The 27,510-nt window shown below is 37.5% G+C and overlaps 1 protein-coding gene across 1 annotated transcript in view; it reads left to right on the forward strand.

Moving 5' to 3' along the window:
* Positions 1-5,115: 5,115 nt before the first annotated feature.
* The window catches only part of LOC117661202 (P-selectin), a 34,569-nt gene continuing 12,174 nt past the window's right edge, over positions 5,116-27,510 (forward strand). The window contains exons 1-13 of the mRNA XM_034409789.3: positions 5,116-5,237; positions 7,919-7,988; positions 9,568-9,951; positions 12,441-12,548; positions 13,610-13,798; positions 14,979-15,164; positions 16,033-16,218; positions 17,495-17,680; positions 19,477-19,662; positions 21,374-21,559; positions 21,793-21,978; positions 24,969-25,154; positions 27,278-27,463. Coding sequence (XP_034265680.2) covers positions 5,235-5,237; positions 7,919-7,988; positions 9,568-9,951; positions 12,441-12,548; positions 13,610-13,798; positions 14,979-15,164; positions 16,033-16,218; positions 17,495-17,680; positions 19,477-19,662; positions 21,374-21,559; positions 21,793-21,978; positions 24,969-25,154; positions 27,278-27,463 — 2,242 coding nt within the window. The 5' untranslated portion in view covers positions 5,116-5,234. The remainder of the gene's footprint in view (positions 5,238-7,918; positions 7,989-9,567; positions 9,952-12,440; positions 12,549-13,609; positions 13,799-14,978; positions 15,165-16,032; positions 16,219-17,494; positions 17,681-19,476; positions 19,663-21,373; positions 21,560-21,792; positions 21,979-24,968; positions 25,155-27,277; positions 27,464-27,510) is intronic.

Below are 27,510 nucleotides of genomic sequence, written 5' to 3' on the forward strand. Positions count from 1 at the left end.
TATAGGGCATGGTAAAATTTGGAGAAGGTATATCGATCAATTGCGCAAACGTTTACAAAACGAAAACTCATGTCCTAACTTTCAAGGTCTTCCTGACACAGCTACCTCAAGCCCGAGTAAGCCGGAATACTTATCTGGCAACCCTGAGTTCCAGCGCCGCCCCAGCGAGCCGACACTCCCAGCCGGAGATAGCCACACCCCCGGAGAAATCCAGGAGGTTCCATTGGCGGAGCCGGGAGAGACGGGAGGTCCCTCCGACCAGCTCGACACCTCGCCAACAACTGAACTGCGCAGGTCAACAAGGATTAAGACACGCCCTGGTCACCTGCGTGATTTTGTATGTAAATATGTAAATAGATAGAATAAGTGCCTTCTGGGAGTGGAGGGGTGTTATGTATGTATCTATTTTGTGCGGGAAATTCAAATGTACAGTGAATCCTGATTGGTTCAGGGTCGCCCCTGAAAAGAGGCGGCCCCTGAAAAGGCAACGGGCTGTTGCCTGTGTTGCTTTGCTGAAGTCTCACCCTGAATTAAAGAGCTGTTATTACTAGCCTGCTTGTGCCTCTCGTTATTCCCGCGCTACAACACTACCCACCCACGCTTCCTCCAGTCTTCTTAGCATCTCCTTGTAGCTGATCACACCAGACAGGATGGTCGTCCCTGAAGAGGCAGTAGTCAAGCAGATACCTATGGTAAATCATAACTTTAAAGAGAGTCTCTACTTTCATCTACATCCCTTCCTTCTTCTCTGTAATCCCAGCCTGCAGAGATACAAAAAAATGAACCAGTGAGAAAAAAGTGCCTGAACTGACTCCAGGAGATGAGAAAAATTCAAAGGCCTTCATCCATACCAATCCTAAGAATTACAAAATATTTCACATTTGTTGCATCACATTTTGTTTCCTTATCACATATAATATGCTGCTAGAAACAACTGAGTGTCTACTTCCCAAGTCCATTTGAATGCCCCCATCATTTATAACTATTTTCATTCTCTGTCTTTCATCAGCTTTTTTTTCTGTTCTTGCTCTGAATCCAAACAAACAATCTTTGTGGAGAATTTCTGTCTTCCTTGCATATCCTTTGTGTCTGGTCTACTAAAGACATCTCTAGAAAGCACATTTAAACGTCACTTCCTCCTTTTGTCTGCTCAAAACTAATTGAGAATATCGGAAACATGGTTGTTTTGTTTTAATTCAAGTGGGCATTGCGTCTGGAAAAAATCAGATGAATCAAAGAGCTTCCTATAGAGCTAAGGCATTTCAAGTGAGGAAAAAATAAATTGGGAAGAGTCATAACAAGCTAGATTTTGGGTGTGTTCCAGCATTATTCTGTTAAACATTATCCCCATCCTAGAAGCAATAATAATTTTTGGGACTTATTCCAGACACATTTTCCATGAAAGGAACTATTAGAAAATGCATGGATTGTTGTGTTCTAAAATGTACCAGCTGAACATAAGAAAAATATTCATAGCATTAACACTCCAGCAAATTATTTGATTTCTAAAGAAATCTCTTGTTACAGAAAATTTGTTGCAGAGGGCAAAATGAACTCATTCCAGCACAAATTCATTTTCTACAACACATACCTATGTAACTATCAAGTCTTCTTAATCAGTGTTGTAACCAGTCCTTACCAATTCCTATCCTTTTAACATTTCTTCTACTACTTCTCATGTAATTCGTTGAAAATGAATTTGCTTTAGAATTATTTTGTGAAAAAAAGAGAATTTCAGCAAGTACTTAAGTTTTATTGCAAGGGAAAAACTCCCTTCTTTAGATCGTGCAGTATGAGTAGTCAGGAAAAGACAATAATAACAAGCAACACTATCATTAGTAGAACTCTATTTCACTGTACATTTGTAGGAAAATACTGGCTGTTTTAGATATTGCCCACGTGATTTCAATATACCATTATCTGAAAGATCATCAGTTGCTTAAGAGCAACTATTGATTGCTCTTAAGCATGTCTTAAGAACTATTTACTCAAGGGTATCTCTACTTTATTCAAAGAGTTCTGAGACTAAAGAATTATAGAATTGAAACAATGCTATAATATTGGGGTCCCAAATCTTGTGTCCAAGAATATTGCATCTACCTTGTCTAAAGGCACCTGATCCTTTTCACCAGGTATGATTATTAATTATCTTAGATTTAAAAAACTACCTGCAATTTTTCTGCAATCTTAGAAGTGGGCTGAATGGGCCATTTATAATAAATAGGCAGACAGACAGACGACAGTATGTGTGTGTGTCAGTGGTGGGTTTCAATTTTTTTTACTACCGGTTCTCTGAGCGTGGCTTGGTGGGCATGGCAGGGAAAGGATACTGTAAAATCTCCATTCCCTCCCCAATCCAGGGGAAGGTTACTGCAAAATCCCCATTTCCTCCCAATCAGCTGGGACTTGGGAGTCAGAGAATAGATGGAGGCGGGGCCAGTCAGAATTTTTACTACGGTTCTCCGAACTACTCAAAATGTCCACTACCGGTTCTCCAGAACTGGTCAGAACCTGCTGAAACCCACCTCTGGTGTGTGTGTGTGTGTGTGTGTGTGTGTGTGTGTGTATACTCACTGAACAACCATTTGTTTAGTGACTGTTTGAAGTTATGACAGTGCTGAAAAAGTGACTTACAAGTATTTCTCACATTTACGACCATGCAGTGACCTGCTGTCCTAATCCTAATTAGAGGACAACCTGCATTAATGTTTTGTTGTTGGCCTTAAAAATAGCAGTCCTTATTTGGGATAGTAAATCCTTCATCAAATCATGAATTCAGCTCAGGCTTCATCTACCTAAGCAGATTGTACCCAAAGATATAATTAAAAAAAAGACTGTCCACAGGCAATCCAAGCCAATTTCCAGGAGCTCTCTGCAGCTGGGAGATTTGAGACACACAACCCTTCACAGGGCATCCCTCTTCCAGCAAACTTAACAAACCCAGGTCGCTCCTTAAATATCAGCAGCCTCTGACTACCACTTAGGCCTGGTTTCCTTCAGTAATTTACCTGTGAGGAGTTCTGCAAAGTCTAGTGGTTTCTTAGTGTAGTCCAGCACTCTTTTTCCTCTTGTCTTTGGATCATTAGGTCTTCTTAAGTCTTAAGTCTTCTTGCTGAAGGTTGGGGGAAAAGATTCCTGGTGTAGATTAGAATCAGCTAGATCCCAGGCATGTATGCTTACAGTTACAGTCTGCTGAATCAATGGCAGGGACAACAGGCCTTCTTCTTGGTTTGTTATAATGTGGCAGTGCAGGGTCCAAATTCTTGCAGTGAGTCCTCCTGGTTCTCTTCCTCATTCAAGGAGATCCCTTGAGATCCACCCGTGATAGAACTGTAGACATTAAAAGAGATTGTCACCATATTAGAAAGAAAGAAAAATAAGAAGTTGACTTATCTAAGTCATCTATTAGGCCTTGCCAGAATCACAAACAGAGGTTGCAAAACCATTTGCCAAAGCTGTACCAATATGACTCAGAGGACTTTTTTGGCAATGCCTTTGGTTTATACTGTATTGAATTTTGTTTCTATTTTAATCCTGTTTTTTTGTTTTTTTGGTGTGTGTGTGTGTGTGTGTGGTTTGTATGCATGTATAATATACATTGATGTTTCCTATTGGTTGCAATAGCACAATAGTTTGCAAAGAAGTACAAGTGATCAGATCTAATTTGCAAAAATCTCAATCACAACTAGATGATAGCGAAGAATTTGTTTCCTCTATGCCTTTACTGTCCTCTAACGACATCTGTCATTCAGATGTAGACAATCCAGATATGTAAGCTGTAACAAATGTAGGAATCAAACACAATATAAAATGGAAGATTTGTAAAATAGTATTGAATTAAAGTTCTTATTATGAGAACATTAAGTTTCAAGTGACAAATGCAAGCCAAAATAAAGTGACTTCGTTGGACTCTTAATTTTTTATCAGAATATTTTCTGTTAAATATTTTCTTCCTACAGGAGTTGTAGATGTCTGCACCATCCTTATCACAACATGCAATTGTAGGTGGATGTAGAATTATATTTAATTTAGGTGTAGGCCTAACATTCAAAGCATATTTAGGATTGATCGCATGCCTGGATATAGCTGATATTTAAGCATAGAATAATGAAGATGTCAGGGTTCCAAGTAACATGCCCATAGCAACAAAACTCTTGAGGCAGATAGATTCCTCAAAGAATAAGTTTATTGGATATGTCATATTGGCACAGGCTGGTGAAAACCGACTCTGATTATTCCTGCGATTTTCACCTAATTAAAAATAAAAGATTTTCACTTTCTCAAAACAATCAGTCACATGATTCAATCAGGATACTGTCCAGTTGCTAGGTGACTCCAGTTCCCTCTTTCCAAGCACCTGCAGGAATGCCCTTGGTTCCCAAGAGAAAGTATTTTGTTTTGACTACAACACCCCAACTATCTCTATTCCCCCCTCCCTGTCCCTCTTCTCCAGTGTGTCAGCACTGAAGTCTCAAAATGGCTCAGTTAGGCCAGCTTCAGGGTTTCTAAACATGCAAGCATATTAACTCAGCACTTAGTTCTAGGAATGTGTGAAACAGCAGAGAAAAGAGCCCTAATAAAAATATTAGTTTGAAAAATATCATGCATAGTCCTCCAGTGTCGTCGTCCCCAATTTCCAAATCCCTTAAGGGTGCTGGATTTCAATTGCTGCTGTTCCCTTTGGTTTGTAATGAAAAACTTCAGGATGTTGTAGTTTTTCATGAACTAATTAATTGGCAAAACACATAGCACTGGGCTATTGTAAACTTAGACAACCTTTGTACTTAGTATTAAGGTAGCAGAGAAACTTATAAAATAAGTGCCTCTTACAATTTATTCAAAATGTTCCCTTGAATCTACCACAACATCTGACTAACCCTGGATTTTAGTGGCTTCTCTATATATAGGCATATTTATGTGTAGTCCATGAATAGGTACTCTTACTGCTTTCAGGTTCATACTATGCCTACTATTTGTTATAACAGCCTTAAAAGTCTAAAGTATATCACCATGTGATTAGATTTATGCCCCAATCTGAGAAAAGCAGGGCTTAAATATTCAGGCCAATAGCTGGCAAGGAGTTAACTATATGTGGCTGTGGCAGGGCGGTCCAGTGAAGAAGGCAATAGGAAATCAGCAATCAGCTTCGAGGCACTTTTAGAGGAAGTGCTGATACAAGAAGCTGCATAAGGAAAGGTGTATAAGAGGAAATCAAAGAGGGAATCTCCATTGAAATGGTAGGTGCTCTTTCTTCCTAGGTAATTAACATAGCCCCAAGACTATGGTTAAATAGTCAGGGGATGGTGTAAGCTCTCCTCTCTGCAATAGCACTGCAATTGGGAAAAATCAGTGTATCCAGTGTAAAAGTACTCATTGTTCTCATTAGAAGAATGCATTACAGCATTTTGTCTAGATACATGCAGTCAACTCTGCGACTATGATTCTAAGGATATGAAAGAGGGGCAGGGGAGAAGTGTGGCTGAACTATGACTATCTTAAATGGCACAAAGTACTATTATAATTAGCCAGATGTGTACTGGCATGGACCTCTAGGTTATACAGCTGGATGGGAATCAATATGACTTATGTGTTTATATGCATAACCAAATGATTTGATCCAACTGGAAAAGGTTGTACTAGATTTAAGTCTGATTTAAGTTTAAAAATCATATTCAAATTCATTAATAATAAATATAGTTTAATTCTTATATTTTACTGCAATTCTAGGGAGTCTCTAATGTTTTTACCATTTGTATCTAACTATTTTAGAGTATTAAACTATTTCCTGCACAAGCCCCACTGTAATCAGGATCATGACTCAACAGGAGAATCACTGCTTTGCATGTAGTGGATCCTGAAATCATTCCTGTCTGAAACTCTGGAACATCACTGTCAGTCTATAACATCACATTGGATGAATCATGGTCCAACTTGAAATGCATAGAAGGAAAGCAATGCTAGTATACCTTCCACTTATCTGTTTGGCCCACCTTAACTAACTAATGGTTCTCAAGAGTTATAGCAGGAGAACAGGAGTGGGGAAGTGTCATTGTTTTCGTGTCTTTTTTGAAGCTTTCTCATAAGCATCTGGTGGGCTACTGTGGATAGAGTACTTTCAGACAGATGCCTCCAGCCCCTTTTTCTGTTCTGTATTAACTCTGTAACTTTGTAGGGGATTATTATATTCTAAGACAAGAGATATAAGAAAACATATCTGGAAATTTGTGACAAAGAAGTTTAATTCCTTAAATTGCTGATTTGGGGGTTTGCTTCAGCTGAGTACTCTTCCTCTCCCATTCATATTGAAGCAATGGTGCAACACATTAATAATGTCAAGAAATATTTCTTTGATATATAACTGTATCTCTTTAAATAACACTTTGATTAGATTTGACATGTTTTTTCCCTTTTTCCCTTGTTACTTTGTCCAAAGATGAGCTTATTCTTTAATAAACTCTATTCATTCCAGTGGAAAAAGTCTACTTTGGATCCTGCCAAATTTTGGCTGGTGGGGCCCACTAGAAGAGACTTTTCTTTTGTGGTCCCCATTCTCTGGAATATTCTCCTATTGGAGGTGTGGTTGCTTCCATATTCCTGGTCTTCCAGAAAAGCCTGAAAATTTGGCTCTGCTGCCGCCTGGCCTGGGGGCCAATGGCCTGCAACATTGGTTGTGGCTGATGGTGTAGAGAAGTTCCTCAGAGATCTGGAGAGGAAAACAGTAATTTCGTGACCAGAGAGAACTAAAATTTTTAACAGTCTGGATTATGAATGCCAGATACCATTGATAGTACAAAGAGCAGTGTAACAATACACGGGATACTGACTCAACCTTTATATTGGAGCAAACACATGGTTACTTTATGGGAAAGTATATAGCCTATCGTGTTTCCCTGAAAATAAGACCCTGTCTTATATTTTATTGAACCCTGAAATAAGCGCTTGGCCTTATTGCCATGCGCTCAAAAGCCTGATTGGGCTTATTATCAGGGGATGTCTTATTTTGGGGGAAACAGGGTACTATCTCCATAATATGAATAGTACATCAAGTTGAGCTTGAGTAAAAACAACTTTTTTTAAACTTGAATCTATAAGATGTTATAAACTATGAATTGTCCATTATGAACCTGCAATCACACCATAATGAGAGTGGGTTATTTTGGTCCTGTAATTTTGAAGTTCTAAATCCCGAATCCTCTATTTAAATTACATTAATAATCTATCTGGGTTAACTGATGATGTTGCAAGAAACACAAAGCTATAAGAAGCCAGAGTGGAGTCAATCTTGTGACGGATGAGAAGACTTATCCAGCAGGTTAAAGTAAACAAGAGGTTCAGTACACAAAATTTGTTTCAGACAACATCTGAGCTAGCAGTGTTTCAGGTCAGATGTGGCTAAACTGTTAACTGAGTAAGGACATTTGAAGTTGATTGAGGCACACTACGTTTGACTTCTTGAGATCTAATAGAACTCATTCAATGTATTATTCCAAGGGATATTAGAAGTCAGTACCTAGATACTTTAGGTCCTTAACAGACTCTGCATCACAGAGGTTGATATAATAAAATTATCAAGCTGAGAAGACCGATGGTCAATAAATATTCTGGCTAATTTATTGCAGAACCTGCCATGAGGGATGGAGTGAAAGACCACCTTTAAATCAGTAAAGGCAACATAGGCCACTTTAGAAGTGCTAAAGTATTTTTCAACTAAATAGTATAGAATTGGACATTGCTCCTCGGTAAAGCATCCTGATTTAAAGCTTGATTGTTCAGTAGCCAAGATATTTTCTGAGTGTATCCAATCAATGGTATAGAAATCTATAGTTTACTATTAAAAATGGAGGCTGTTGGACTTCCATTAATTTATTTGGATCTAAAGGTCATGACCGAATAGTACATATTTATTTTTCATCCACAGGCTTTGGTCAATGGGCAGTTCTGGTACAGATGGGTACATGACTGCTTTTTGCTTACTATTATTAGTTGGGGTAAGTAAGTAATCTTTAAACTTAGTGAAAATAACTTTTTGGTTTTATGCAACGAAATGAACAAATTATGCAGTAAAAAGAGAAGCAACTCTAGATTAGACGTTTTGTAACCAAAATGTATTTGTGGCTGGCTTCATTCTGATATGGGCACCATTCCAGAAAAAAATTAGTATATTGCACTGGAAATCATGTTAAACCAGATGTTTTACTTCTTATTATCAGGGACAATTTCCTGAAATGGTCACAATTGTGACATTTTGCTTGTAGCATGCAATCTTTTAGAAAGCAAAGTCTTCTTTCCTGTAGTTATCAGAAAAAAAATCATTAATGCAAAATCTTATATGTTATTTTCTAAGTTCAAAGTGGTCTTGATAAGAATAAAATGATATTTAAATCTCAAAAATTAAAAGTTTACAAAGAAGTAGCTGTTACTGCTTTGGTTAAAAAACAACAACATAAGGGTCCTTGGTGGTCTCTGAGCTTGCTTTCTTGCAGACATTCCATTATCCAAATTAACAAAGTAATGTCATCAGTGCAAAATAAAGTAAATTAGTAAATTAGTTTCATTAGTAATGGTTTCATAGGAGTGTTAAAAATCTATATACTAGTAAAAACCCTTTCCTATAACTTTTAAGTGGGGAAAAAAGTGCAACACAGGACAAAACATTTTGAACCAACGTATGTCAAATGGGCTAACTTACAGAATGCATCAAAAATTTGAGTTCCAAGACTCCTGTGGAACCGAAACCTGACAAATTTAGAAAACATTTTATGACATAAAAATGACCATAAAACAGTTTTTTATGTAATACAAGATGTCATAAAAGATTTTCCAGCTCTGATGTTTTACTGTGCTGTATAATTCAACATGGGATATTTTAAAGGCAGATACATCTCTAAATGTATCCTAGCTTTTCCGGTGATTTCCAGTACTACATTAGAAGCGCTGTTATTGTTGAAGGCATTGAGGAGAGAGGAAATATCTCTGAAAGGATGACTCAAAGAAGGGGTCAAGGTTGTCTAGTAGACTAATAAAAATAGAATGCTTATTTATTTTATTCAGAAAGAAACTGATCTCTTTTCTCTAATAAACTAAAGATAGTCATTTTACTTTATTTAAATAACATTTAAAATCATATACAATTGATTGTAGATTTCATAGATTTTGACTTGTCTAGTTACTGAATTTTTTTCAAGTCTAAGGAAGGTTATGAAGAACCAATATAAAGGCACAAAAATGAAACATTACACAAACCTGATCTATGGTTAATCAGAGATCATTCCTTTGTAAGTGATGTGTTCCTCCTTTAAGAAGTTTTCATTGCCAGAAAGTATTAACAGCAATTTTTCTATATTATTTCAGAAATGTTTCACTTGTTGAATGTCATTTAGCAAGTGTTAGGATCAGAGAACCTCTCTCTTATTATTAAACAGGTACTACAAATCACTCTGCTCTTTTCAGGGTAAAGACAACCTTGCAGTCTTTAAATGGCCTGGTACATTATTATTTCCGATAATATTAATATAGTTGTAATAACTGAAGCTTCTTCTTTCTTGATACTATTTATTAATCTGGCAGGACTCCTCTTTCATGTGGATGCCTGGACTTACCACTATGGGGCTCAATCAGACCTAACCTGGGAAGATGCACGGACATTTTGCAAGACCTGGTATACTGACCTGGTTGCAATCCAGAACAAAGAAGAAATTGCCTATCTCAATGACTTCTTACCAAAACATTCAAAGTATTACTGGATTGGGATCCGGAAAATAAACAACACCTGGACATGGGTAGGAACCAGAAAGGCCCTGACCAAAGAGGCAGAGAACTGGGCTTATCAGGAACCTAACAACAGGCGATCCAACCAAGACTGTGTTGAGATTTACATTAAGAGGGACTATGAAGTTGGAAAATGGAATGATGAGCCTTGTGGGAAGAAGAAACGGGCACTCTGCTATAAAGGTAGTGAAATATTCCATATTGAGTAGTTATAAGAGTTTCTTTATACTACCAGGCACTGTTTGCCTGATGTTCTAGCTTGAGATTAGTTTGGGCATGATTAACCCAACTCAGTTTTCTAGGATTGTTTGATGTGTTGAACTATAAATTGACAGCATAACCTGGGTTCCCCAAATGCTAGGTCAACATTTGTTTGGGTAAATTTGTGGTGCAGGGTATTGCATGAATGTAACCTTAGCACAGGAAGATAGACTGCAATGAAACTTAAATTATTTTGATGTTAAGTTTGTCCAAAGTTGGAACTGCAGCTTCAAATAATCCACCAAGATAAGATTAAACAGATACGATTTTAGAACATTACAATTGTTCATATCTAAGTAACTTTTTTGTTTAAAGAGAGAGATGCAGAGTTTCCTGCTATCAGAATTATAATCAGTCCCATGCTTATCAAGTTCCTCATGCTGCAGAAAATCCAATTACAGGTAACAAGATAATAACTGGGAAATTAGAATTTGCAATTCTGAAGTCATAGAGTCCTGGAAAAAAAAAAATAGGGATACAGAAATCAACTCTGCAGTCTCTTATATATAAAAATGATGATATGAAAAGAATCAATAATTATTATGCACCTTTGCTCCTAGGGCATATTTGCACTTACGATTGAAGCTATTCCTGTATTGTGCTTATGGCCACTTAAATTTAAGATGGATCAAGAAACTTGTCAAGACTGAAAGACTCTAAAACAGCTTGCAAGCCATTCAGCCCAGCTGCAGGCTGTCACATCCTTCTAAAAAGCAATTCTTTGGCTGCTGTGTTATCTCCCTTTTGATTCAGGGGAATTTTCCTTCCTGGGCATATTTTTATATGTTCATAAATATAAACAGAAAGAGATGCACATAAGTAAAATGTAAAAGCATGTATATTTAAAAATTCAAAATTAAAAGGTAGTGCTGGGTTTCAAAACAGCAACTTCTTACATACTAACTAGGCAATGCTCTTAGCCACTATGCTATTTTAATACTAATTGTGAAGGTAGGAATACTCTTAGATTAGAGCAATTATTGCCTCAGTTGAAGGAGCATTTCTTCCTCTGGGAGTGCAGTAGCCAAGGGACTGTTGAAGTTAATCTGTAAGGAAGCAAAAGGCTCCACTAAAGAGAAGAAAAGCAATCAAGGGGACCTACAAGGAAAAGACTACTTTTCAGAGGAAAAGACTGCATCAGGAAAATACGCTTGGTATAAAATTTGCAATGGGAGATAGGTAAAGCCTGGCACTGTCCATTTCTGTCCTCAAAAAATGGTCATTGTCTTTTCTGGCAATGGAACAACTAGACAATGTAGATATGCCCATAACTTCACTGGAAATATTCTGGAATGGTAACTCTGCCCATTAACAATCACAACAAACAGTTCATGAGGGTCATAAGAAAATCAATATAATGCACAACCAAACTAAATTGAACTTTCTTTTGTGGTTACTTCCAGATAAATATTGCAATCTCTACAGAAAATGCTAGCAACACTACCTCATTACCAGCCATTCCATAGATAGTTCAAAGGTGAAAGTGACTTTCAATGTTAAGGTTTAAATAGATATATTCTTAGCATGAAAATTATAGACATAGTTTGCCTATAATTTGGAGGTGCTTCTGACACAAATAAAGAAGTATGAAAATGCTAGCAAGAGTTCAGTTGCTAATGTAATTTTCTAAAGCATGTTCTTGAAGAAAAACATTCTGTTCTCAGGACAGAGAAATTAGTGAGGGTTTAAAATAGTAACATATTTTACTTTTTGTGACCGCCATGTCAAATATTGTCTTTTATACCATAGTTGTGTATTCATGCAGCACATTAATCTTTGATAGGTGCAAGAGTAGCAGTTCCACATGGGAAGTGAGTGGAAATGAAACCCAAAAATTGTCACTTTTTGATTTTCAGATGTTACTAATTGAGAATGATGATTTTTGTGGGTAAAATACTGGTAATACATGCCGAAGTCCCCTGTTTATCCTAGTTTACCATCACTTTTGATATGGCAGCATTACAATGGATCCCATTTGTGAATGATCACATCTTGGATTGAATGCAAGAGATATTGGTCATAAAATTCTTGTATCTGTCTTACAGTCTGACATAAGTCGTTTCCCCTTTATTGACATGGCTTTTTCTTTCAAAATAAATCTTGTAATTGGAAGAAGCCAAAAAGTTCTAAATCTTTAGTATGTTCATGACAAGAGACAGTTTGGTGTAATGGTTAAGGCCTCAAACTAGAGAGTGGAAGACTGTGAATTCTAGTCCCTTCTTAGGCACAAAGCCAGGTGGGTGACCATGGGCCAGTCACTTTAGCTCAGCCCTAGGAAGGAGGCAATGGCAAATAATTTCTGATAAACCTTGCTAAGAAAGCTGCAGGGACATGTCCAGAAATTGGACATGGTTGAATGGAAGAAAAAAAGCTCATTACGTAATTCTAATACAATTCTATTTTTTATGCAGCGTCTTGTGAACCTTCCTCCTGCAACGAACGCAGTGAATGTGTGGAGACCATTGGGAATTATACCTGCCAATGCTACCCTGGTTTCTATGGCCCTTTGTGTGAAAATGGTGAGTCTGTTGACATTTTCTTTCTATTGTGATTAAATGGTATAAAGGCAGTGACTATAAGGGGAGGGAGGCATATTCTCAGCAAAGATAACATAATTATTTCAGTTTCCATGACACAGTACTGATACAATCAATGTGATTCCCTCATGCAAGAGCAAACTACATGAAAAATGTCACGTCCACTTTGGTCCTCAGCCTTTAAAGCATTACAAGCATTTTATTTCAGCGCTATTATTTTCTCTGGGGGATAGGCTGAACAGTCTCCCAGTTATTTTTCCAAGAAGACCTTGGTCACAAAGGAAAAAATGTTTTCTCTTTGGTGAGTGGGAACTCCTATGTTATGGTTTTCGTTTAGTGTTGATGAAACCTATTGATTTTATTTGAAACAATATTTAAAGGAATTCACTGTGCTAACATTCCAAAAAACACCGCAAGTAGCATCAGGCAAGCTGCATCGGTTACATCATAGGGATGCACTGGGGGAAGAGAGCATGGTTAGCACTGAATAACCAGTTGAATTTCTTTTTAGAGATCTTTAAGTCTGATTATACATCAAAACTTTAAAATATTAAATGTAATAACAACATCTGTTTTTCTATTAAGTTATTTGCAAGCATAATGAAAAATATCAGTGACTTAAAGAAATGTCATTCTAGCAATACACTGAAAACAACAGGACATTTCAAGCAGTTTTTCCTTAGCAATGTGGATTGTGCTTTCTCATACTGCAGGTTGGGTTTATATGCTTAGGATAAAGGTTTGTCAAGAAGTGCCCTAAGATATTTTAGATCATAAGTGTCTTTCTTTCAGCAATTTTATTCAGCAGAGGAAGTGATGAGCCCATGTTTCCATAAAATTAAATATCTTGCTATTAAAATAATTGCATTATTCTTTCAGGAGCTCTTAAAATAGTTGAGGTTTTGTGTTAATGGACAATTTAGATGCCAAGCCCTTGAATTCATCAGAATTCAAGAACTTCCCTATCTTTATTGCAATATAGGAAAAACAGTTTTGTCAGTGATGATGATGGCTTAATGTTATATTTTCATGTCTTTGTTTAGCTGTAAAATGCAACAAGTTTGGCCCTCTCCATCAGGCCCTGTTCATGAATTGCACTCATCCGCTGGAGCAGTTCAGTTATAGATCTCATTGTAGCTTCAGATGTGATAAAGGTTTTATAATAACTGGCCCAGTCAACTTGCAATGTTTGTCATCTGGGCAATGGACAGCAGAAGAACCTCAGTGTACAGGTATGACCTAACATCATTGGTACCAAGTGTTGGTATAATGGATCCTTGCCAAGACCATAAATTGGTAGTGGGTTAGCTGAGCAAAAATGGATGAAGGCTTTTACAACCTTGCCATGTTTGGGAATCAGGTACAATTTTCATCTGACAATTATCCTTGTTACTTTATTATTTAAAAAATAAGTAGCAATGAAAACAAAATTTATCCAGATTGTATGGGAAAATTTGAATCTTAACCAGTAATGAAATTCATTTTTTTTTACTACCGGTTCTGTGGGTGTGGCATGGTGGGTATGGCTTGGTGAGCATGGCAGGGGAAGGATACTGCAAAATCTCCATTCCCACCCCACTCTGGGGCCAGCCAGAGGTAGCATTTGCTAGTTCTCCGAACTACTCAAAATTTCCACTACCGGTTCTCCAGAACCTGTCAGAACCTGCTGGATTTCACCCCTGATCTTAACCATATTTCCCAAACTACTATATAAACTAATTTGCTGTTATCTTTTAGATCTGTACTCCTCTGAATTCGGTATTAAACTATAAATAGAAAGAGATATAGCAGTATAAACATAATACATTAGGGCCTTTTGCTTATCAAAATGTATTTCATAGGAAAACTGTGTATAAAGACATATGTAATAGAAGAAATATATTGACCATGTATTTTGATTTTGATAATAGGCTTTAAAAATTACGTATCAATGCATAATTGAAATAAAACACTCTTAAAATAATTGCTATTTATTTATTTCATTTTCTTATTTTCCACCATTTTGCAATTCATCTTTAGTTCCTGTTTTTCTAGCTCAGATTGCTAGTTTTTGCACCATGTTCGTAGATGTGTGAGAAATCCAGTGTTAACTGTTTACCTACCTACTTTTCCTAAACGGGCTGTACTAGATCCTATAAAATTCAACAGTTTGCAGCTTCATTTGTGACAACAATAAGAAATAATTATAATTATAAAGTTAAACTTATACTAGAATACTTTTACACACTAATACTTTATAAAATAATAACGTATATGTAAAATGTGGTAAAAATAAGTGCTCTGTATATTTCAGTTTGTCTCCAGTTTTCTATGTTTTCTAAACATTTTTCAGCACTTCAAATTTTCCAGAATGTTTACATCTGTTAAGGTGTATGATGCATTGTACCTGATTTCTTTCTTTCCTGCCCTTAGCTATCCAGTGCCAGCCATTAAATATCCCTGTAAATGGAAACTTCAGCTGCATTCATATCCATGGGGAATTTCATTACCAGTCTAGTTGCAACTTTAAATGCAAAGAAGGCTTTCTGATCAACGGAGCAGAGACCACTATGTGTGAAGCATCTGGAGCATGGAGTGCTTCAGAGCCAACTTGCCAAGGTTTGAGGCTTTCTATTTTTCCTCAATTCCAAGATTCTGGTGTTAGTGATGACAACTGAGTAATCATTAGTAGGTACAGCAAGAAGACAAGGAAGTTTCTGACTGATTTATCACATCCCCATTGTTACAAAATTTACTGGTTGTTCTGATGTCAGGTTTCAAAAGCCAAGATAGACATGTTGCAATTCTTTTAGAACCTGGAGCCTAGAAGTACATAGCATTACACTATGGTGTTACAGATAAACAAATAGTGGGTATATTAAGTTTGGAAAAGATCCTTTCCATAGGGCAGGTCTATGCTTTGAGAAGTCAATCAATTGATGCAATAATTTTTACTTCCATGAAAATGTGTGGCTATCCATAGAATTAAGTTAGATTTGAAAGATGTTCATTTGTGTCATGAAGACCTTTTACAATTCTGGGTTCATTGAGAAATCATCATGCTGATATGAGGAAGGCTAGGAACATTGGGAAATGTAGTAATAATTTATCACTCCCATTTATAAACATATAATCATATGAAAGTATTGTCTTTTGCATAGTCTTTTTATATATGTTTTGCTTTTATATATAGCAATAGCACTTAGAGTGATATACCACTTCACAGTGCTTTACAGCCCTGTCTAAACTGTTTACAGACTCAGCATATTGCCCCCAACAATCTGGTTCCTCATTTTACCCACCTTGGAAGGATGGAGGGCTGAGTCAACCTTGAGCCTGGTGAGATTTGATCTGCCAAACTGCTGGCAGCTGGTGATCAGCAGAAGTAGCCTGCAGTACTGTACTCTAACCACTGCGCCACCACGGCTCTTATCCTATCTATCCTATGTATTCTAATTCCAATCCCATTCTTTCTTATTTTTTTTAGTTAAGCAATGTCAGCCAATTCAGCCACCTGCAAGAGGAATTATGGATTGTGTAAACCCAATTGGTGATTATAGTTACAACTCCACTTGCAGCTTTGCTTGTGAAGTGGGCTTTGAACTTAGTGATTCCCAGCCTTTGATTTGCAGTGCATCTGGTCAGTGGACTTCTCCCATACCAACATGTCAGGGTATGCTATCTAATGGAATTGTATGAAATCTGATGTCTAAATTTCTGTTTAGACTATTTATTTATAACTTGAGTTCAGGGGTGGGTTCTACTTACCTTTACTACCGGTTCGCAAAAGGATCGCGCGCACGTGATCGCTTCGCTTACTCATGCACCTTGCTTCTGCACATGTGCAGAATACTGATGATGATATCTGGAGCAGTGGGAGGGGCCTCCCGCTGGTTTTACTACCGGTTCTTGTGAACCGGTCCAAACCGGGGGCAATCCACCACTGCTTGAGTTGTGTCTGAAGATTTTTATAAGATCCATCTAAATGAGATTTCGATTAGTCATGAATAATTGCTCTTAGGAATTTCAGTAGATTTCAGTAGATATAATTGAAGTACAATGAATATTCAGTTAACCCATTCTTGTTTAGAATTAAACAAAGCGTAACTCCTATTACACTTTAATATTAAGAATTCCCAGATTACAATTCACTTAAAGTTTATTAGCCTTCTGCAGCTATTTACATTATAGTTCAATGGTGGAACTGATGTTGTGAACTAATTGGTGAGAAGGAGAAGACCAACACCAACGGACTCATTACTGAACCTAAAAAAATCATGTTTGTGTTTAAGGAAATCCAGGTCCTCTTAACACAAGTACTTAAAATGTACAGAAGTTGGTTACTTGGATAAAATGACATCAGTTTTAAATCAAGTTCTTACATATAGAATATGTATATCTTCATGTGATAGGATTGATTTAAAGTGCAAATGAATTGGCTGAAAGACAGAGAACCAGAAAGCATCTGGTGGCACTTTTTCTGACCAATGAATTCTATTAAAATGAATATATTTTTGTGAGGTATACTCACCTCAAATACATAAAATGGCTAAAATAATGTACGATTTAAATTGGGGTAAACAGGGATGGGGTGGGGAGAGGTGAATACAGGCTGTGTATGCAGGTGCAAGTTAGAAGTTGCTCATGAAAGCTTTTTAATATTTGCTAGCCAGAAGAGCTGCTGCTATATTTCTGATTTTTGCCACCATAGACTAACATGATTGTCCTCCTGCAATGAAGGACAAAGATGAATTCTTTGGTTGATGTAGGATCCATTTTGCTATCATGTGACTCATCTTAAGCTCCAGATGAAACAATATATGGGTGCATAAACAAACAAACAAACAAACAACAAACAAACAAACAGTATGTCTTCCAAACCATCTTCAACGCTCTTTAAACCTGTTATCTGTATTCATCCTGACTGACTTTTCTGTTCCCCTCCTTAGCTATTCAGTGCCAGTCCCTAGAGGCACCTGCTCATGGAAATACCACCTGCGTTCATCTCCATGGGGAATTTCAGTACCAATCCAGCTGCACTTTTCTTTGCACCAAGGGTTTTCGGTTACATGGAAAAGAGGTCACTGAGTGCACAGCTTCTGGAAAATGGACAGCTCCAGCCCCAGTTTGCCAAGGTTGGGAGTTTCCTTTTAAGGCCTTCCTTGCCCATGTAAAAATTATTTTGAAAAAACAGAAGCAACTCATTTTTCAACATTTAGGAAAAGAAATGGATTCTCTTTTACCCATTAGCATTTGCACTGAAGGAAAGAAAGAAAATAGGAAACCAAGAAAGAGGTAGGAAAGAGATTCGTGTGAATAGAAGTTTTATTACAGTCACAGATCAGAATTATGGACAGGAGCCTTGTATATGCTGCATAGATAGCATAACGCTTCCCATGTGTCCAAATAGTGACAGGTCCAAAGGATGCTATACTACATACCAGTATATTATCTCAGTGAATAACAGTTAGCCGTTTAAAGGTGGATTTGGAAAATAAATTAGAATTGTTATAGGTTGATTCTCAGTATCCTCCCTTCTTCTAGACAAGCATTAAAATAAGCAAGGCTTTCTTTGCTTAAGGTATTGGAAATAATAGTCCTGGCAACCTGATCCTAGAATCTGATACATCTTCAGGGAGACCGGAGATGACCTAGCTGACTCTCCCACAATTTTTGGGGTGGTGAAAGCATTTTTGCCTTAGCTAATGATCATTAACTGATAGCCAATACATATCCTTTTATGCATATCAAGAGAGAGCAACTGACTGGTCTAGTAGTTGAAAAGTTTTTTACTTCAGGAAATTAAAAAAAATCTCTTCTTGAATGATTATCAGATCAAAATGGTACATTGAAAGCTTATGATAGAGTAGTATACTTTTATACCTACACTTACATGTCTTACAGCCCCTCTTATTTCTTTCTCTATGTATTATGACTATGACCCCAGGCTTCACTGTGTGTCTGTATCTTTCCCAACATGGCTGAAGTGATGCTGGTATTGTGTAAAATTCAACAGCTTGCAGTTCCATTTGTGACAAACATAAAAGATATTTATAATAATAAAGTTATACTTTTGTGTTATAGGCTAAATATATTTCTGTGAAGTAATATTTTTATAAAGTAAGAACATAAGTTCTTTGTATATTCCTGTTTTGTCTCCAGTGTTCTGTTTTCAACATAATAAAAGTATTGTTAATGACTTCAAATTTTCAGAATGTTTACATCTTTAGTGGTATTAAAGCAGGGGTGAAATGCTCCCAGTTCAGACTGGATTGCCCGATCTGGTAACAATGGAGACGGGTGGTTCGGAGAACTGGTAGCAAAAATCCCTGCTCCCCCCCCCATGTCCAGCTGAGCTGCGTGATCATCAGAGGCTTTTTTTTTATTTTTAAAAGCATTTTTTCTACAACCTCTTCGGCCGAAAAAAGCTTTTAAAAGTAAAAAAAAAAAGCCTCTGATGATCAAACGGCTCAGCTAGGATTGTCAGAGGTTTTTAAAAGCATTTTTAAACAACCTCTTCGGCCGAAGAGGTTGTAGAAAAATGCTTTTAAAAGCCTCTGACGATCCCAGCTCAGTTGCCTAATCGTCAGAGCCTTTTAAAAGCATTTTTTTAATATTGATTTTATTGATTTAAAAACAAAACAATAAAAACATATACACAGGAGAAAAAAAAAGAAAAAAAATACATACAGGTACAAATAAAACATACACAACATATATAACATATGCCAGAAGTTTGTAAAAGCATTTTTAACAACCTTTTCAGCTGAAGAGGTTGTAGAAAAAATTGTTTCAAAAGTTAAAAAAAAAAAGTTGGCCACACCCACCCAGTCACATTACACTCCCCCCAAGTCACGCCCTCAGAACCGGTGGTAACAAATTTTAGATTTCACCACTGTATTAAAGCATTGTATCTGCTTTCTTCCCTTAGCTGTTCAGTGCAAGCCATTAAATATCCCCGTAAATGGAAACTTCAGCTGCATTCATATCTATGGAGAATTTCATTACCAGTCCAGTTGCAACTTTAAATGCAAAGAAGGCTTTCTGATCAATGGAGCAGAGGCCACTATGTGTGAAGCATCTGGAGCATGGAGTGCTTCAGAGCCAACTTGCCAAGGTTTGAGGCTTTCTATTTCTTCTTAATCTCCATTTTAGGATTCTGGTATTAGTAAGGAGAACTGAGTAATATTTAGTAGGTACAGCAAGAAGACAAGGAAGCTTCTGATTGATTTATCACATCCCCATTGTTACAAAATGTACTAGTTGTCATGACATTGCCAATACGGTCTACTATATTTGTAATAGCATCCTATATAATGGGATAGCCTCCATGCGTTGGAGATAATCTGTTTTGGAAGAAAACTCTTATCCCTGGCAATTTTCAGAGTTCCAGGCATTCCATAAGGCTTCTCCCTTCCAAAAAAGATGCTCCTCATGTAACATCATTTCAAAGGTTTTCACTTTCTCAGACTCTCATTTGATTTTACTTCTCCTCACTGGTCAGAACATACTGGCTACTTAACTACTCTCAAAGGTCTTGTGTTTTGCATACAAATTAGGGATACTGCTAAGTTATTTTGTTCTCTTTTTTTTAAGGAGGAGGAACCTGTGGTTAGGTAGTAGTTATAGACCAGGGGTGGGTTCTACTTGCCTTTACTACTGGTTCGCAACGGGATCACGCGTGCACGATCGCTTCACTTATGCATTCGCCTTGCTTCTGCGCATGCGCAGAATGCTGATGATGACATCTGGGGCAGTGGGTGGGGCCTCCCACCGGTTTTACTACCAGTTCTTGCGAATTGGTCCAAACTGGGGGCAATCCACCACTGTTATAGACTGGCAATCATGAATTGACTGGCTTCATCAGCAAGCCTCCCAGTATTTTCCAGCCACTGAACTAGAGAGAACATAATGTTATAAAAGTAATCCAAAAATTAATAATCCAAGCATAGACAGATGGATCTTGACAGACCTGAACACTGGGCCCTATCTAACAAAATGAAATTCAATGTAGAGAAAAGCACACATATAAACTGGGGAAAAAACAGGCTTAATAGCAGTAACTGTGAGAGGGATCTCGGAGTCTTAGTGGACAACCAATTAAATATGAGGCAACAGTGTGCGGCAGCAGCCAAAAAAGCCAATGCAATCCTAAATTGCATTAACAGAGGGATACAATCAAGATCAAGTGAGGTACTAATACTACTCTATAAAGCTGTAGTAATACTGCATCCAGTTTTGGTCACCACACTATAAAAAGAAGTTGAGACTCTAGAAAGAATGCAGAGAAGAGCAACAAGGGTAATTAGAGGACTGAAGGCTAAAACATACAATGAACGTTTGCAGGGACTGGGCATGGCTAGTCTAGGGAAGAGAAGGACCAGGGGAAATATGATAGCAGTGTTCCAATATTTGAGGGGCTGCCACAGAGAGGAAGGGGTCAAGCTATTTTCCAAAGCACCTGAAGGAATAATGGATGGAAACTGAACAATGAGATATTCAATATCTCATTGATATTCAACCTGGAAATAAGGAGAAATTTTCTGACAGTGAGAGCAATCAACCAATGGAAGAGCTTGCCTTCAGAAGTTGTGGGAGCTTCATCACTGGAAGCTTTCAAGAAGAGATTGGACTGCCATTTGTCAGAAATAGTAAAGGGTCTCCTGCTTGGGTGAGGGGGTTGGACTAGATGACCTACAAGGTCCCTTCCAACTCTGTTAATCTGTATCAGTATCTAAGCATGATTTCTTTTAAGAAAAATCCATCATAAAACTGAGCCATGCTTAAAAGTCAGTATCTTTATAAAAGCTATCCGTTTTTTTCCCCAGTTACGCAATGCCACCATTTGCAGAATCCTAAAAATGGGGAGATGGCCTGCTCTCACCCATTTGCAGAATTTGCTTACCAATCCACCTGTCAGTTTGCATGTGAACCTGGCTTTCTCTTGACTGGAACAAATTCAACCTTCTGCTTGGCAACCAGGCATTGGAGTTCTCCATTACCAGCATGCCATGGTAAAGTTCCTTCTCCTCACCTTGATTTTTGTTGCTATTTTCTGCAATGAAGTTTAATGTTTTTCTGACATTGGTCAGCTCTTTCAACTTTGGACAGTTTCAATTTAAACACAATATTGTAATCTGGAAATTTCCACTTTGAAGAGCACTGATTTCATTCTTGGACTTTCTTTTGGAATGATTGGGCTGGCTGTCGTAATTCTTTCTTTCACCAACAATCTCTTTCATTCTAGTTATTGAATGCCCAAACCTGGATACTCCTCAACATGGAGAATTAAAGTGTTCCCATCCACATGGAAGTTTTGCTTATAATTCCAGTTGTGCCTTCTCCTGTGATATGGGCTTTGTACGCATTGGAACAAGTCAACTTCAGTGCACACATTTGGGAAAGTGGACTGCAGCTACACCCAGTTGTGAAGGTAAGTAGAGAATACAATCTTAGCAGTTAGATAGAGAATCCAGTGCTGTGTAGATGGTAATGTAGAACAAGAAACAGACTAAACTAGAAAGAAACAATTATTTTATCTAGTACAGATTTTTATTACTGGAGGAAAGAGATGGAAAAGGGAGGCGTGTGACTTCAGACTTGTAAGACTGATGTGTGCCCTTTTAGGTAAACCAGACATGAAACACAACTAGATAAACAAATTATATTTTATCATAAGGCTACATTAACAGAATTTTGAAAGTCTGAAGGTACAAACTTCCCTCTTTTACTTTTAACTATTTGATCCATGAGGGTGGGTCCTCTATTCATTTCTTTCTTTGACCATTAAGCCACTGGGGGCTCCTGCTTCCCCTGCCTCATTGCTTCCTAGACAGCATCTCTTCATCTTTTTCCGCAAGGTCATTCATAATTCCATTACACCTCTCATGTAACTGCAACAAGAAAAAAAATATCCAGGTGACTGTATGGACTTGACATTTTCCTTTTTGAGTTTTAAAACATCAGCTAGTTTTTTTTGTATACCCAGTGAAACATCCTTTTCCAAATTATTCTTTTGCTCTGTCATTTGTAAATCCACTTTCAGTACCATCTCTATCTTGTTAGATAAAATTTGTTCCATATCTTGTCTTTCAATAACATCTTTTGGACAGAGTCTATCCATGGAGGCAGGCATAATGACTGACACTGTGGACATTGTGTCAGCCTTCCTAATCTCTAAAAAAGATATATTTATCACAAGAAGCTTTATGTTCTTTATAATTAATTTCAAAATATTATTGTAAAAGTTTCTATATTCCAAATTTACCTGACCCTTAGTCTGTTTATAGCTTTGTAAGATCACAATCTTGTTTAGTTTTTGGTTGTTTATTTTAAATTCTTTAAATTCTTAAGTTTATGATTAATATTTTCTTTCATTCAGAATTGAAGGCAAACTTATCGGGTATTTTTCTGAGGGTTTCTAATAGCCTAAAAGTAATTTCCAAAAGTCATTAGAGAGTGAATGTTTTTTATCAGGGCAACCTGGTCTACCCAAATATGAGACGGAGCATACTGCTTCCGCTTTCACCTTTCAGCCCCAATGATTAGAGAGTGAGTTATAGGCAACTTAGTGTCCTTTAAAAGGCACCAACTATGGTTACAAGTAAGAAAGCTATTCTTGTCATTTCCCAATGTTCACACACGTAGGAGACCACTATCCTGCAGTCCTGCACTCCCCTCATGGGAAGCTGCTGTCCAAAGCATATGTAGGCAATCTCCCATTCTCATCTCTGGTTTCTCTTCAGATCGTATAAATCTTTCGCCTTTTATTCCTCCAAATTTTTAAAAGCAGGAAAGGGACCCGAGAGCAAAACCTTTAAGAAATATTGCTGTAATGCAACACTAATGAAATAGCAGTAGCAACAACTGGATTTCATCCCTCCTGCCCCACATATTTCACCCAAATCTTATTCAGAATTTTGGGAATACAGCAACGATCTAAGTGGCTCCTTGGGATATACTTTTCTATGTCACAAGAACATAGCTTGGATACCAGTAAGTTCTAGCTGTTTATTCTGAAATAAGAGTGAAGTTGCAAAAGTCAGAAGATTTGGATACGTGTGGATAAGCAATTCCCTACGTGTGTAATATAAACGCAGTACTGAAACTGTTCACATTTGAGTATCCTTGAGGCATGTCAGATGCAACTTGTGTTAATTCAAAAGCACAATCATTGAGAGATTTTAATCTAACACATCTGAAAGGCATCAGATTAGGGAAGCATGAATTGTTGGCAAGGTTGCATTCTTTCCTTTCTTCCCAATATACATTCATGAATACCAGATTTAGAGAGAGTGAACTATAGTGGCTGCTCATCTTTAGTGTAAAAGCAAGGGATGTTTATGCTGGAATAATTCTTGTGGCTGGAAAAGGTATTCACAGTGGCCATGATCTTAATGATAGTGGTATTTGACCATTGCCCCAATAGATATCTCTACATTGATAGCATAATCAATGGAAGAATGGCTCTACACGGATGATTGTAACTACTGTGGGGACAAGTGAAATAGTTAGAATGTGTGATTTTTGCTTTCAATCATCTACTTCACCTCCCAACAATGATAAGAAATGGAACATAATCATTCAGAACTCTAGCCATTTTTCAAAGTGGTCTCTTATATAAACACTATGTTGAAATGGAATAGAGCTGATGTTTTGCCTGCTGAAACCAAGGTCCTATTTTCAGTAGATATATTTCTTGTTATAAGGATCTTATTTTAGTTGAGAGGAATGGTACCTCTGCCTGAAATTTTGGACAGCAATTCTTTATCAGTTGTATTAAGCTCTGAATCATGTACAATATAATGAATTCTACTTTCTTCATTTTAAGAAAACATCCTCTGTGCTACATATTTCGTTATATGAGTACTGTGTGTGTGTGTGTGTGTGTGTCTGTGTGTAAGTATATGTCTATGTAGTATTTATACCTTGTAGTCTGTTTCCATTGCTGAGTGCCTAATATTACACATATTACAGATAGTTCTCACCTTACAATGGTTCATTTAGTGATTGTTCGAAGTTATAAAGGTACTGGAAAAAGTGACTTACAATTGTTTTTCAGAGTTACAACCTTGCAGCAGCCCCATCGTCATATGATCTAAATTCAATCGCTTTGCAACTGACTCATATTTATGACGGTTGCAGTATCCTGGGGTCATGTGATCCCTTTTGCAAACTTCTGACAAGCAAAATCAATGGGGAAGCCAGATTCATTTAACAACTGTGTTACTAACTTAATAACTGCACTCAACACCTGTGGCAAGAAAGGGCATAGCTCACTTAGTTGTCTCATGTAGCAATATAAATGTTGGGCTCAATTGTGATCTTTAAGTTGAGGACTACCTGTATCACCTTTGTTAAACACCCATATATAAAGTATATGTACAGCTTATTGTATTTACAGCTTTGTTTTGTTCATTTCAGCTGCCAAGTGCCCATTTCTACACAAGCCAGCAAATGGCCATTTACAGTGTCTTCACGCTCATAGCCATTTTGCATATGGCTCCAGTTGCAACTTTTCCTGCAATGCTGGTTTTCAACTAGTTGGGCAGGCAACACTTGATTGCACCGCATTAGGAAACTGGACTCAAGAAATGCCTTCCTGTAAAGGTCAGTATTAAGTACACTTTCTGGTAAGGGATGCAGAAACTATCTGAGGCCAGCTGAGAAATGAATTGTCAAATGTAATGCTTGGCACATCTGTAAAGAAAAACTAGAGTGAATCTGATCACGCAGCCTACACTATGATAAGGGAGGCAAAGTGGGCTCACTTCTCCTTATTGCATTATCAAGCTATCATCAGCAACCTTGTTTAAGGTCACCAACTCCTGCCTGAGCATTTTGACCAATCTGCCTTAGTGTTATTGTCAACAGTCACTCATATTCATCGAAATCTTTTCCCATGGGCAGAGTTTTTTATGGTGACTAAGCTATCATATTGCCATATTATCTGGGACTCCTTTTGGTTCATTGCCTTCAAAGAAGTGGGTAGGGTTTTTCTAGATTGTCCTTCAAACATATAATGTGGACCTCTGTTCATCCTGCCTGTGGCAAGGAATAAGTAGAAGGGTGACCACTTGAATATGTTAGTTTGCTAATTCCTCCCTAAGTGAAGAGAAGCTGCCTGCAGCTTGAAGGAGCCTATGAAGTGCTCTCTTTTGAAAAGGCTACATTATTCTGTGATCCTAGAAAGCCCTCCTTTTTGGAAAAGGTGTTGAGACAGTGGCGCTGGATCAAGTACAGTACATAACACACTAGAAAAAGCAAATTTTCTGTATTCTTTTCAATCAGGTTCAGGCCCAGATAGGAGACAAAGATGACTTTTGTCGCTCTTCTAGATGACCTTGTTGGAGATAGTGTTCCTCTTCTGGTCCTTTTAGAGCTCTTTATGGCTTTTTATTTGATCTGATGATACAGAATTATATATTGTGCTACCCCAGACTATAGGAGAGACACTGATGTTTTATCCTGGTGTTTAGAGACTGCAAAGGTCTGGATGGGAGTAAATGGGCTAAAGTTGAATGGAAGCAAGACAGAGTTGCTGTTTGTACATTGGCTTCTCCACCAATCCCAGTGGTACCTCTGGATGAGCAGGTGCCACCTGTGAAATAATAGCTTCTGAGTTTGGGGATTCTTCTGGTCTTATAGGCAGGTGCATGAGGTGGAGATGTAAACTCTTGTCTAGAAGGATTTTGCCTAGCTACAACTGGAGCATCATCTCCTGTATCTTACATGGTACAGGAGGTGCAGTAAATTATGCCCTCATCACCACCTGTACAGACTACCTCAGTGTGCTTTACTTGGGGCTGTCTTTAAAGACCACTTATAAATTATATCTGATCCTGAATGCAGCAGCCCACTTGTTAATCTTCAAATGCTGGGAGCATTTAACTCTCATACTACAGGCCTTGGTGTTATTACTGATTCAGTTTGAATTATAACTGAATTGTTGGTTTTAATCTATTAAGCCTTTAAAGACTTGGTATCAGTTCCTTTCAATAAATAATATCTTCAAAGTTTATTTGAGTAGTCAGCCTAGCCAGTCTTCATTATGTCCACCACATCATATTTGCTCTTCTGTGCTAAGAGATCAAGTTTATTCTATTTCCATGCCAGAAGCATTAATGCATAGACAATGAAATCCATGGAATTTATGAGCCAATTTTCTTTCCCATTTTCATTGAATGCTTTGGGAGGAAAGGAGGAGGTCCCACTTCAACAACATTCCACCTCTTATAGTGTGCATGTCTTAGTGGCTTTAACAGCTAGTTGCCGTCTAGTGATTGAATCAATTGTCATCTATCTAGGTGAGAGATGAAATAATTCATTTGATGGAACACACACATACCGTATACACACACAAAGATAATAATTGACCACCTGACTGGGAAGCATTAGCTAGCTTTGTGAGCCTTCAAACACTGTACTGGGCTTACTTTCAGAAGAGGTGATATAACTTTAATAATTAGTCTAAATTTCCTTCCACTCAACTTGCAAATTAATAAAAATAGTTAAAATACAATAAGTCTGCAATGCTGTATCTTCAAAAAAAACCTGACTCTATTAAAGTGTGATTTCAAAAACACTTATTGTTGATAAAAGACAGGAGCAGAAAGTAGCATAACTGCCTTTTTACAGTATGGAACCTGTGAGAACATAATTGAATGATATGCATTATTTGATTCATCCAAGATGATATAGTTTATTTTAATTTGTACTTGTACCTGTTTTAGCTGTTCAATGCCCACCCCTGAAAAACCCAGAGAATGGCAAAGAAAATTGCTTTAATCCTTATGGACATTTTGCATATTACTCCAGCTGCACCTTCTCCTGCAACTCTGGGTTTGAATTAGCTGGATCAGAGAAGCTGAATTGCACAGATCAGGGAAACTGGACTGGAGAGACACCCATCTGTGAAGGTAGGTTTTAGGAAAAAATGTGGGTTGAAGGCTAGAAATTCTTCATC

The sequence above is a fragment of the Pantherophis guttatus genome, chromosome 3 (assembly GCF_059756535.1).
Source record: "Pantherophis guttatus breed Tessera chromosome 3, ASM5975653v1, whole genome shotgun sequence".
Lineage (NCBI taxonomy): Eukaryota > Metazoa > Chordata > Lepidosauria > Squamata > Colubridae > Pantherophis > Pantherophis guttatus.